At 36.5% G+C, this 13,560-nt stretch overlaps 2 protein-coding genes across 7 annotated transcripts in view; one reads left to right on the top strand and one right to left on the bottom strand.

Annotated features, from left to right (window-relative positions):
* LOC6035256 (leucine-rich repeat-containing protein 4C) overlaps positions 1-9,617 on the top strand; it is a 274,948-nt gene extending 265,331 nt beyond the window's left edge. For 5 of the 6 annotated variants that reach the window (XM_038251423.1, XM_038251420.1, XM_038251424.1 and 2 more), the window contains one exon: positions 2,885-9,617. In XM_038251423.1, coding sequence (XP_038107351.1) covers positions 2,885-3,017 — 133 coding nt within the window. In that variant the 3' untranslated portion in view covers positions 3,018-9,617. The remainder of the gene's footprint in view (positions 1-2,884) is intronic. The other variant, XM_038251425.1, reaches the window with a different exon arrangement.
* Positions 1-12,486, bottom strand: part of LOC6041615 (rab3 GTPase-activating protein catalytic subunit) — a 302,640-nt gene extending 290,154 nt beyond the window's left edge. Inside the window, exon 1 of the mRNA XM_038251426.1 lies at positions 10,849-12,486. Within this exon, the coding sequence (XP_038107354.1) occupies positions 10,849-12,320 (1,472 nt within the window). The 5' untranslated portion in view covers positions 12,321-12,486. The remainder of the gene's footprint in view (positions 1-10,848) is intronic.
* Positions 12,487-13,560: the final 1,074 nt, after the last annotated feature.

Below are 13,560 nucleotides of genomic sequence, written 5' to 3'. Positions count from 1 at the left end.
ATTGACAGTAATTTGCAAAAGCTAAGAGAAAAAGTCGAACCAATCCAGTCGAACCAGTTTTACAGAAATGCGAGCAATTTTAAGATTTTTTTGGTTTTTTGGACCTCAAACTTCAAAGCCCGTTTTACCCCACTTCCCTTTGTCGTAGAGGGCTCATATTTGGCATGAGTTCATCTCATGTATAGACAAACAAACGCTGAAAGTTTCATCCAAATCGGAGCACCTCGATACGACCTGTTACACATTGGTGAAAAACTCGCTCTTAAGTTGTTTAAACCTACCGATGCATATTTAAAATGATTTGCTCCATTAATATGACAGGCTATCAACCATTTCTCAATCAGGTCCAAATGCGTTATTCTTATATAAATTTAAGGTTTTAGGGATAATAATAAAAGCCAATTGCCACATCTATGAAATATTTGTAATTTGATTTGTAAGTAATCCAAATTCGAGCCAATTAAAAATATATTGGAGTAGTTGTCCAGATTTTCGCAAATTATTTATTTGGATGAAACTTTGTCGAAGCAATTTAGTTTTTCCATACAAGTCTCCATACAATTTTGGGGGCTGCACATACAAATGTATGAAATTCTGTATCTTGAGAAGGGATTTTCTGATCGATTTGTTGTCTTCAGCAAAGTCATAGTTTATGATAAGGAAAAAGAGGTATTTTTTTAATTTTGAAATATAAATTTTTTAAAGCAAATTTTAACATTTTTTTTAATTGGTGCAGTTATCAAAAGAGAAAATTGATCTATTTGTAGACCTTTTTAAAATGCATGCTTGATTTTAATTTTTTTTTTTAAATTATTTCATTTTAATTATTGGAAAGATCAGAAAATTTCCAAATATTTTTTTAAGCATTTAAAATCGAACCAATGTTGAAAATAACAGACTATTAGGTGATACTTAGAAAAACTCATTTTCATCGAATTGGATTCTTTCAAAGGTTGTATCATAGAAACTAATTGTACGATTTTCAAAGATTCAAAGAGAAAATTGTAGAAAAATTTATTTGGCTTTCAAAAAAAAAAATTGGATGTGTTTCTTACTATAACTATTTTCAAATTGCAAAAAAAACGAATAAATGGGAAGAATTGGTTTGTTAACTTTGATTTTATTTTGTCCGTTTTTTCGACGTTTGAAAAAATTAAAAAATCATGGCTCAAAAGATGTCTTTTTAGTTACCTTTGAAAATAAAAAAAACTTATTTAAGTAATTCAACTTTTTGTGATAAACAGTCGAAAAAAAAATCGGATAACTTTGCCAAAAAAAAAACCAAATCGATCAAAAAATTCGTTTTACAAGATAAATTATTTCATACATTTACATACCCATTTTGCATGACCAGCCCGGAAATTCTGATCGATTTGTATGGAAACTTGCATGGAAAAAATATGATGCAATATTGCTTCTATTGACACAGGGAATACAAGGGAATGAAAAAAAAAACATGTTTTTCCTCAATTTAATTCAAAATCAAGACTTTTAAAATTAAAAAAAAAATTATCATAGAATACAATTCAAGCTCTTTTGAAATATAAATCATGGTCGCAGCAATATAAAAATGTGTCAAAAATGTAAAAAATAGTACACAGAATTTTCACATCTATTTGACTAAAATTTTCAGTGATGAAAAAGTATAAACTTTTTTTTAATTGAAAAAAATAATGATTGAGAATAGTAATAACTTGAAAACGGTGCAGTTTATTAAAATATCACAAGTACTTAATGATAGCAAATTGAAATTGGAAATAAAAAAAAAGATTTTGGAAATCTTGTTAATTGTATTTTTGACAGTTTCAAAAACTCTATTTCAGAAATTAGCGATGCACGATGCAAATGGAATGGGGCAACTTTTGGCTTGGTTTTTAATTTGGGTGATTCACGATCAGGGTGATTTCAAAAATCTAACCTTTCAAAAGTATTTTGAGGTTTTTCTCTTCTACAATGTTTTTGGGCATGGCATGTGTTTAGAACATCATTTTTCTGTAAAACTTAACCCTGCATTGTTACGTTCAAACAATGGATTTTTGAGATTTTGCTCTTATGCTATTGACAATATTAGACACAGAAGGCGTAGATTCTGAGATAACATGTCGTTGCTTGGCCCATGACCAACTCTAACTGGCAAAATAGATTTCATTAATATCCTTAATTGTGAACGTCCAAAATATATCTTTAAATTTGCAAACATTCAATCTAAAATTTTATAATAAGCCCAGCCCGAATTTGAAAGTATCAATTTTCTAAGCAACTTTTTCAAACAAAAGTACATGAACATGAGTGAAACAATGCCATGTTATTTCAGATTGTATTCTTGTTTTTGCTTAAAAAAAACCAAGTGCACAGAAGTTTTTTTTAAATTCAGTAATTAAAGATTTACAGAAAATTCGGAATAAAAATAGTCAGTTGTTTGATAACTCATCATATTATAAAAATTCGGCAATCGGCTGCTGTAAAAAAATATAATAACGTACACATATAATAAAACCTACTCCCGTAATCGTGAACTGTTGTTCATGTATTTGGGAACAACGATATTGTAACATTGTCGTGATTTTTGTGTTTTACCTTAAAAAAACTACAGTTTCTGATTCGGAAACCACTCAAAGTCGGTTGAAATACTACTGGTCAGCATCGAGTCATTTGTTACTGACCATTTTTTTAATTTTGTTTCATAGAAAATGTAATATTTTACAAAGCACAACAAATTTTAAAATTGATTTTCACTCGATGTTTAAATATTTCAAACATTATGTTTTAATAGACTCGTAATAATTTGAAGGATATTTCAACAAACGTAAAATGGTGCTGATTTGTTTTAGGAATATTTTTTTAAAGATATTTTAATTATTTCCTTTTTTGTATACTCTCCCAGCTACTCGACCGCCGGCTCGACGCACACGCTCAACAACTACTGCGACACGTCGGACAACTGGACCGACCACGACATGGACATCTACATGGCGCGCAACGCCACCGCCCGGAACGGCGGCATGGTGCCATTATGAGAGTCACTGCTGGCCTCGTCCCCCTCCTGATACTACGACGTGGTGCTCCACCAGGGCGCCGCCACCCCCCAACCACCCTTCTACCACCAACCCCACCCCCATCACCACCAGCAGCATCCGGGCGCCTTCTGACAGCGACTGCCGCCACCGGCAGCCCAGGATCCGGCCTCCCTGCTAGATCTGGATCCCCGCCGGTGGTGCCGCTGCGAAAACGAACCCGATGTGCTCGACGAAAACTACCATTACTACTACCAGCAGCAGGGGCTTGAACTGCTCGAGGAGCCGCCCGACATTGGCGAGGACGAACCACCACCGGATTACGAGTCGGACGAAGGCGGTGGTGCCCACGGGTCGTCCACCCTGGTGGTGGAACTTAGTGGCCACTACGACGCGCCTCCGGTGGTGGGAGCGGGTGAAGGAGCAGGTGAAGGTCCCAGAGAAGATTTGGGCGCGGCTCCGATGACGACGACCAGCTTTGTCGAGTGGGAAAACTACCGCAATCGGTTGAGGGAAAATTCGCAGAGTTAGGAACATTTTAAAGTGGGACATTTTGCTTGATTTGAAAGCTGTTTCTGAAAAACTTTTAACGGGACAATTTTTTCCAAATCTTAAAATAAGATCATGAATCATTTATGAACTTATAGCCAAAAACCTATCTTCCAACGAAACACATCAAATAAATATTTTTATGACATTATTTTCATCTTTTTTCTAGCTTCGGGCGACACCATTCCGTCGAAGCTGGGTGCCTCCCTGGAGGAAATGGCATAATTTATCTTGTCCCGTTTCCATGTTTTCTGTATCCTTTTGCTCTTTCGGACAACATATTTTGGGCAACACCTGGCAAATGTGCTGTTCAATTGCCACACTCAACCGAAAGTTGTTTCGTTCATCCTAACATCATCATCGTGTCGTGTTTTTCCCTTTTTCCTCGTGGGGCAAAATGTGTGCTTTATAGCTTTTTAGAGCAATTTTTATAGTCGTTTAGATAGCGCACCAAAAACCACACGCGCGTTCCACTTGGGCGAACATTTTCCGATGTCCCGATGATGAATGGATGATCGACCGCAAAAAGGTGTTTTGCACTGGAAATTTGTTTTTTTTCTTTAATGAATTCGAAAATTCAACCGAGCGGCAAAATATTTTTTTTCCCAAATGCTGAAAATCGTCATCAAACACCGTGTCGAATGTCAACCCCCCCTTTGATTTCTGCTTCCGCAACAAATATTGACGCCCAACTTGGAACTGCACTGGAAATTATTTATTTGTGGCGCTTCAAAGCCCTAGAACAACAGTCAAATTTCACTCGAAAGAAAAACGCAACATCACACACACACATAAACATATCAGCAAAAATTGCAAGTTCATCGAAACGCGACAACCGAGAAATAGGCAACGAAAAAAAAAACGGTTCTAGGAATTTGAATAAAATAAATAATAAAATCGCGCATGAACACAAAAAACATAAAACTGTAAATATCGACTCACACAGATCATCCGCGAAAACCCGATACAATAAACCAACGAAAACTACTATCAAACAAACAAACAATAAACAGCAGCAAACCAGCATGTTTTCAATACTCCACGCACGTTGCATGCATTGACCAGAGCTAATCAATAAATTAACCACGAATCTCTCGGTCTCGTTGTCGGTTGCTGGTCCAGAGAGAAAACAAAAAAGTTGAATGCACCAGGGAAAACATTTACCGATCGCGTTATGAATAGAAAAAAATCGCATTAATTAATCATCCAGGGGATGTCGATTTAATTTTGTATCAGTTGCGGAAATCTGTACACAAAAAGCTAAAAATACACAAAGGAAAAAAAGTCGTATGTATCTGGTTTAATTTAAATAGTTTATTATATTTGAATTTGAATATTTTTTCATTAAAAAAATACATCCTGCTTTGTTATGACCTCTTCAACTCGACATTAATCAATTTATTCATCAGCTTTTGACAGTTCCTTTAATTTTTTGTTGCACAATTTAACTGTTTGTTATTTTTTATTTCTTCACACATATTTTATGATAATTTTTCAAATGAAACACAAAAAAAAACCTAAAAAAAAACACACGGGACAGTTATGTTTAGAGTAGAGCCAGAGAAGACTAAAAAAAATAATGTTTAGGAAAATGCTTTTCGAATTTAAACTCTTAAGACATGTTTATAATTCTTACAAACGCTAACTTGTCATTTTTGACAAAAAAAAATGCTCATAAAACATGGAAAACAACTATTATTCGTTGTCTGTAAACTATTCATTACATCAGGTTTGATTATTATAGCCTCGTTTTGAGTAATTTAAGCAAAAAAAATGCTTAAAAATGTGAAATACATTTCCTGATGTGAAATTACTCAAAAAAAAAAAACAGTTGCAAAGTTAACATCGTTCTTTTCCAGTGTACCTAAAAATTTTCAATAAAAATTCAAAAAAAACTGTTACGAAAAATCGTCGCATTATTGTCATTTTTAATATTGATGTTGGATTAAAAAAAAATCTGGTTCTGACAAAACTTTAAAGCTTAATTTGGGAAGCATAGATAACTTCCATGTGGGACAAAAATGCGTTAAATTCCATACTTTTAGAATGCAGGCCACGTTGTTTATGCACGAGCCCTAAAGAACCACTCAAAAAGTGTAAACAAACTTAGAAAAAATCATTTGAAATAAGGCAATTAAACGTTTTAAAATGTTGTCAGTTACATCATATCAATGAAAAATGTTAAATTTGTTTAAATGTACATTCCTTAATATCAAAAAAAAAGAGTAAATACTTCTACCAAAAATTTCGGCAACATGTTCAAAAACTCCCACGCCTAAAAAATGCATCTTTTTCTTATTTTAATTTTTTTTTTCAACGTTTTTTACCTGAAAAGAAAATTTGTAAAAAAACATATTTTTTTTTATTTAACCCTTATTTTTTTCGGTGGAACTGGCATGCGCTTATTTTCTTTAAGTAAAGGGCAATACAGTCTTTTAATAAATACTTCTTATGGTTTGACAATTTGACGAATTTTTTAACAAAAAAGATTTAAAAAAAGTATTTTCTCAATGCAATTAAATTGAAATTGTGCGCAGTTGAGTTTAGTAAGAAAATTAAATTAAAATCAGATTGTAAAATATAATACTAGTGAAATGCCATAATGTCGAGAACATCACATTAACAAACATTTCTTTAAAAAAAAAAACATCAAATATAAAAAATTTATTAAAATATTTTTTTAAATATGATTAATACTTTAAAAGATTTGTTTTTGCATATCCCAAAATTTAAAAAAAAAATTGACAGCCCAAAAAAAAAGTAATGAGAACAAGATATCTTGATGAATTTTACTTAGTTGGAATGAGATATAGAATTTATCAGTCTGCTTCTAAAAATCTGATATTGCACAATTTATCTGACAGGTATCAAAATTATTGAAATATTCTTAAAACAGAAGTAAGTTGTATAAATGTTTGTAAAAGCTAAAACAAAAAAATAAAATTGCTTTGTCAAAGAACATGCAATATTTGGAAATTATTGAGTACTTGTAGTTTTCATGTTAATCAATAAGCCAAGGAAACAAGAGATTTTTTTTCTCTTAGCAACACAGAAAAAAAAGGATTTTAATATTCATCAGGGAATAATGACAGATATTGTGTCGAAAAATGGTAATAATGCATCAGGAACTGGTGAATTTTTATCGGTTTTTGGTGAAATTTCACCAGTTCACATTTTTACACATTTTTATGCAATACATATAACTCAAAAAAGAAGTAATATTCAACTAACCAAATGTTCAACCATTCAAAATTCAACATTTTTTCTGTGAAGATTTTTTAATATAATTTTTATCATTTTTTCCCGGAAGATGAAATTCTTACACATTATTCGTAACATTTAAGTTTTTTATCAACTGCACATTTCACGTTTTTTAAAATACAATCACATTTATGATTTTTAAAAAGAAAAAAATGCCTAACTAACAACACACAAACACATCACAAGCACTTTGATAATAATTATGCACAATACGATTGATGAAAAATTAAAAATGCGAAAACCAAACAAAAAAGTGTGCCAATGCTTTCCGAAAAACAAAACTAAAACAACAAACTAATTCTCACTCTAGGCTTTAACCTTTTAAAGCTCCTCCATAGAGTGTTTGCTTATTCGTCATTTTCGCTTACAATTCACTTTTTTATTTGAAAAAACTCACAATTTCTGCACCAACTACTAACCCCTCCCTTCCCAAACTGATGCATACGACGCTACCCTCAAACTACGAAATTCCCATCAGAATGATAATTGCAGTAAAATCAACCAAAATCGACAGTTGAATCCCAACTCACCAGCAACTGGCGTACGTGACGCTTGCAAACAATTAACACTGAAACAAATGATCGCAATAAAGTAGCCAGTCTTGTACACGAATTAAAACTACACCAATTTCCGAACCTTTTCTACAGTTAACCACCGAAGTCGACGAGGACAACTTCTGGTAGAGGAAATAATCTAACGAAAAAGGTCTAAATTACTTTTAGTAAAAAAAAACTTGTTCTGTTTGTTGTTGTAACTTGTACATAAAAGCCACACTGATGATACTGATCTAGTGATAACAGAGTAGGAAATATTTAACTAAATAGTGAAGATTAAAAAAAATCGTGTGCTACAGTTAAACAGAAGTTTAAACACAGAAAGTTAACTCTTTGATAGCAATAAGTGCGTGTGTGAGTGTCTAATACGTCAAATATCTATTAGAGGTAGTACTATTTAGCGCAATTTAATCCGCATTTCTTTTTGTTTTTTCACTGGTGATTTGGAATATTTTATCACTTTGTTCGATTTCAGTATCCTCTTTAAAGTATTCCGAATTATCACACCAGCACATACATTCCTAAATAGGTGTGTCACGATTTTTGTTTTCCTTCACAGAGTTTCGTGTTTCACTTTACCGAATAGAGTAAGCTCGATCTTTTCCCAGCAACCAGAAGTCAACAAACAAATTGAAAAGTAGCTTTCGCGAAGCCATTGGTCGAAAACCGTCGAAACGGCTGATTCTTTGAAAAGTGACGTAAGCGCCAAAAAGCAATTGTCGCTTACGTCACTTAGCTGAACAGGAAAAAACGGCGTAACTTTCCGTTTTTTTATCCCAAAACCCGAAGGGTTTGCGAGTCAACTTTTTGCGTTAATTAAATAACACAATGTCGCTCCCGGTAAGCTAAGTGAGAAGCTACTTTTCGTTTTCGTTTTTTCCTCGTGGAGGGCGTAGGAGCAAGTTTTCTCCACCTTTCCGGGGGACTTTTCGCGAGCAGTTTTCCCAGAGTAACATTTACTTGTTTTCTTTTTCTCCCTCTATCTCTGTTGACGCGAAAAGTTTTCCACTTTTCTCACTTTAGCAAATATTCTAAGCTAGTTTCTCTCTCTCCGCACCGGAAAAGGGATTAATTGAAATGTAAACAAGTTTGAGCAAAAACAAAAAATAAACACGCAAATCTAAAGGGAAAAATACACACACAAAGTTCGACAGAAACGGCGTAGCTCGTAGCGAAAAAGTGAAAGAGAGAGAATGAGATTTGTACAGCGAGATATTTTTATAGGGTTGGAAAAGTGAGCGAAAAAGAAAACTACTTGAACAATACTCAACAGATATTTGATAGAGTTGAACTACTTAAGTAAGTGAACAAACAAGGAATTCAAACAAAAAAGTGTACATTATATCGACTAAAGCGTAACTAATCAAAGTGATTTTGTTGAACAAGATAAAACAAGCAAAAAATTATATAAATAAAATAAATAAGTTAAAGAAATAAAACTCTTATAATTTGGCATCTAGTTTAAACAAAAAAAGAAAACGTTCTTAATTTCTTCTTTTTCCTCTCTCTCCGCTCTAAGACTAGTGTCAGGTTTTCCACCTTGTGCAGAGATTTTTTTTTCCTCCAACCAAAAACCAAACAAAACTCTTTCTAGTGCGTTTCGTTTACGGAAAACTTGACATTACGGCGGAAAACGAGAAAACGAAAAAACACAGTTGAAAAGTTAACACTAAACGGCGAATAGAATAAGGGAAGCGATTTAAGGGAGGGGGGGTGAAAGTGGGACCACTTTAAGGCCCCTCCCCCCTCCCAATTTCGGGCAAGTTTGCAAACGATTAGCGGTTAGGGAAAACATACTACTCTTAGGAAGAACTACTAGAATTTAGTGATAAGGTAACGGAAAAACACACGCGAAAGTGAACCTTGTATCATAGTTAAGTGAAAATGAATAAAAAATCATAGAACGAGAGCTAGCAACCAATTATTAGGAGAGTGCGAAGAAAAAGTGTTTAAACACGGAGTGAAGTGAAGAAAAATGTTATTAAAATAAAACAAGAAGTGTCTAGTTAAAAGTAGTAATGTAACGTAACACGCAATTTTTCTACACTTATACAGTATATGAACATAATAAATATATATTTATAAAGGATGGGAACAAAATTAATAAAATTAAAACAATGTCTGTATTATAGTGGAACGCAAAAACGAAATTGCAAGCCTATCGGTAAAAGAGGAAAAAAAAGAAGACGACGAAGGAGAACATTAGAAAATTATTAGTATTTATATGAAATGCAAAAAATATCACACTAGAACTGTTGTTATAGATCAAATGCAGTTAGTTAAAACAAACTCCGCGATTGTATAGAAAGAGAAAAAATAAATAAAAATAATTAATTTGTACATTATGGGTGCGTCTTTACTGCAGATATATCACAAGCAAAAGCAAAATGTATGCAAGATGACGTTTCTGCAAACAAATGCAGGCAAACTGGCAAACTGTCAAAAAGTTTGTTTGTTTGCTAGTTTTTTTGTTTGTTTTTGATAGTCTCATACGTCCTCAACTGTGTGAATGACATTGCGTATATGGTAATATCAATCAGTTGAATTAAAAGTTTGAAAAATAAGTTTGGATAAGTTTTAAAAAACAAACAGTTTTATTTACAATTTCAAAAGTTATATAAAGTTCTAAACTAAGTTGTTAGTTCTAAAGAAACTTATGAATATGACTTTAATTTGGGCGTTTACAAGCAAAGTTACGTCATTTGAAAAACGGTTACCTAATCCACCAGAAGGTGGTTGCTGCCCTCCTCCTAAAAACTTTCAAATTATGTAAATAATGACCCTTTTTTGTATCAACCAAAACAGTTTTTCTATCATAACTTTTAAAGTACTGCACCAAACCGGATGAAATTCAAAAAAGACTTAAAGAACCTGAAGACGAATCCAAAGACATAATTCCGGACAAAATCGGTCGAGCCAGTTTCGAGAAAAGTGAGTGAGAAAAATTCTACGTCCATTCACACGCACAGACATTTGCTCAGAATTTGATTCAGAGCCGATATGTATACGTAAAGGTATATCTTGGAGGCTTATTTAAAAAGTTAAAAAAAGACCCCCCTTGCCTCAGGAGGTGAGGAAGGCAAAAAGGTGCAGGTGGTTATGTTGTAGATGACTAGTATGACAAAGAATTTTGCACAAACCTCTCGAAATAAAATCTTTTTTTGCAACAATTTCTAATGAACGAGGCAACTAGCAATGAGGAGTAATTATAACTTAACTTTTAATCAGATTCCTTAACCAAGACGTCACACCTATGCTGTGGCAAAGCAATAAAATTCCCAAGTCTGGTAGACACTAAAACCTCCAGAGGCTATCTGTTAGCTTATATAGGATCGCACGGCATGTTGCTGCTCCCATGCAACAGAACACTTTCGCGTTGGGACGTAAGATTCAAGTACCTAGAATGTCACGCCGAGGGCATGCGATGGTAACGCGCGAAATCCGGATATTAACAACTTTAAATTACTCACCCCGGTATCTGAATGCATCGCTCCACTCGGTAGCGCATCTCCTGCGCAAACTCCGCCCACAGCTGGGCCACCGCTCTCTTTCCGCCGTAGTACGTGTTGCACACGGCCAGCAGCGTCGCCAGCCGATGCACCAGTGAGTCCGGTGCCGCCGCCGACTTGATCCGCAACGGATCAAACTCAACCTGCCCGGGCGAGGGCAGATTGTACGCGTGCAAGGCAGTCTGCTCGGCGTCCGGGAACAGATAGTAGAGCATCTCTTTGAGCAGGTTGTCTTTTAGGGGGCCGTCCAGCTTGGGGGTGTCTGGCTTGGAGGTGGATCCGGCTATTCCCGGGATAACCGAGGAAAGGGTTGGGATTTTGGACTCGGTTAGTCGTTCCAGTGCTTTGGTGCCTTCGATGTTCTGGGTGGCGCCGTAGGCCAGCTCCGGGAAGTACTCGGTGATGGCGCGGCGTGAATCGGTGATCTGGAGAAACTCCTGGATACAGTCGGACATGTAGCAGACCGGCGAGTCCTCGAAACGAGCGCGGAGACTCCAGTTGGGAGCGGTAAGCGGATCAAAGTCGGAATAGGTTTGCGAATCGATTACGACGTTATCTGCGACGTGGGGCCAAGTTGCGTGCAGGATGAGTTCAGATACGGGATCTACTGCAACGCCAAAGGGCAGAGAAAAGTTTTCGCCGATGGAGTCTTCTTCGCTGTCCAAAAATGGGATGGTTTTCGAGGTCAAAAAGGCGGAACTCAGAAACTTGTTGAGACTGTAGGTGAAACGAACGGACACGGCCACCGGATCCATGTACGGGACGCCAATTTTTCCTTTGAAGACCTCCAACAACCCGCTCAAGTACTTGCACGTGGGCGGAGTGATGTGCAGATGGACAATGTCGAACGAAAGCCGAATCGAACGAAACTCGCAAACGCCCAAAAACACATTCTGAACCTTGTCTAGCACCTGCACAAACACAGGAACGTCACAACCACTCTCCGCCACGGCAATGTGAATCGAACTCATCAAGATCCGAATCTGACTCTCGTTGTTAATCGAACTCTTGACCGGAACCACGACAACAAACTCCCGCAGCCCGTACCACTGGGCCACCGGATGCAATCCGGTCCCAACTCCCGCCCCAGACTCCACCACACAATAATCGTTCTCATTCGCCATCAGATCCACAAACGCCTGGCACTCGGCAGACTCCCGATCGACCTCTCCCGCTTCCCCCACCAAAACATCCGCCCTGTACCGGACCACATCGAGCTCGCAGTCGGCAAACTGAATCTTTTCCTTCACCACGACCCACTCGCAGCTGGATAGCTCGTTCCGGCCCAACCGGCCCCCAATCGAGCCCTGGCCATAGCTCAGCTTCCACTCGTGGAAGATCTCCTCCAGCCGAGCGTTGAAAATCTCCCAATCCGAGGCGGTCGTAAAATCCTGCTGGAAAAACTCGGTGTCGTCGACTTCTTCGTTCAACATTTTCGACGGAACGCGACGGAATTAGCGGCGGATTTCTGTTACGGAGAACCACGAACGCGGAAACACTCCAAAACTCGGGGGAAGTGTTTAGAAACTGCGGAAGCAAAACACAGACGTAGTCGTCGTTTGTTTTGATGATTTTGCGTGATGCGAAGCGAACAGCTGACTGTCAAAACAGAACAAGAGAGAGAGACAGAGAGACTGGAGTGCACATGTGTTGGTGAGCGAACTCTCTCGCGTGAGAGAGAAGGGAATCGGATTAGTGCGATGATTACACCGTAATAGGGTTGGTTCTATGAATTGGGCAATAAAAAAAATCTTACGGTAACATTTCAAAAGGCATCATGTACATTTTGACACTTTCTGGGTTATTGCATATTCTGAAAGTACTCCTAATAAGCTACCTCTCCACCAAAAATGAGCAAAAGTTACTTCAGTAAAGTCTGTTTAATCATGATTTTAAATAAAGTAACATAAACAAAATCTCTGTCATCAGCAGTCCCTGTTTATATAGCCCTGTCAACCTGTCAAACAAAAGGCTACATAAACCTCGTGACGGAAAAAAAGCAACATGAACAAAGCGCCATGTACATTCGGCGAAGAAAACCGAATCATAACAAAGCGTCCCCCTCAATGCCAGCAGGGTGATATGAACGTTGGTGATTTCAAAAGAAGTTATGTTTGTTTTTCTCAAATAAAATTACGGAAATAATGTTTTATTGAATTTGGATAATCAAGTATCAATAAAAGCAACGTTTTTCATCGTTTGTTATCATTAGAACATCTTATTATGCTTTTATATTAAAATGGTAATTGAAAATGGATGCTCAACATTCAAATGCGTTTTTCTCAAAACGCATGGTTTGTACATGATGCTTTTTGAAATGTTGGCGTCGCTTTATTGTGCTCACCGTTGTGAGTAAAAAAAAGCATCTGAACCCAATTTTAGAACCATTCCTGTTTTGCTTGGCAATGTCAGATCCCTTGAATAAGTAAATCATGGAGAGCCGTAGGTCCCTAGTAAATCAGCCCACTGGGAATACTGCCGGTAGAAGATGGGTTTCGATAAGCGGCGTGCTGGGTTTTCAATCCAGATACCGTGAGTTCGATTCTCATACTGGGATGATAAAGTTTTAAGGTCAATAGAGTGACCACTGTCTGGCGCCGTTTTACCTGGCAGGAGATTTACGAAGACGCTTGAAAAGTCATCTTTACGTAGGTCATCAATAAAACACAAACA

Source organism: Culex quinquefasciatus, chromosome 2 (assembly GCF_015732765.1).
Source record: "Culex quinquefasciatus strain JHB chromosome 2, VPISU_Cqui_1.0_pri_paternal, whole genome shotgun sequence".
NCBI classification, from domain to species: domain Eukaryota; kingdom Metazoa; phylum Arthropoda; class Insecta; order Diptera; family Culicidae; genus Culex; species Culex quinquefasciatus.
The sequence above is the reverse complement of the archived record's forward strand: the minus strand, read 5'-3'. Positions and strand labels throughout refer to the sequence as shown.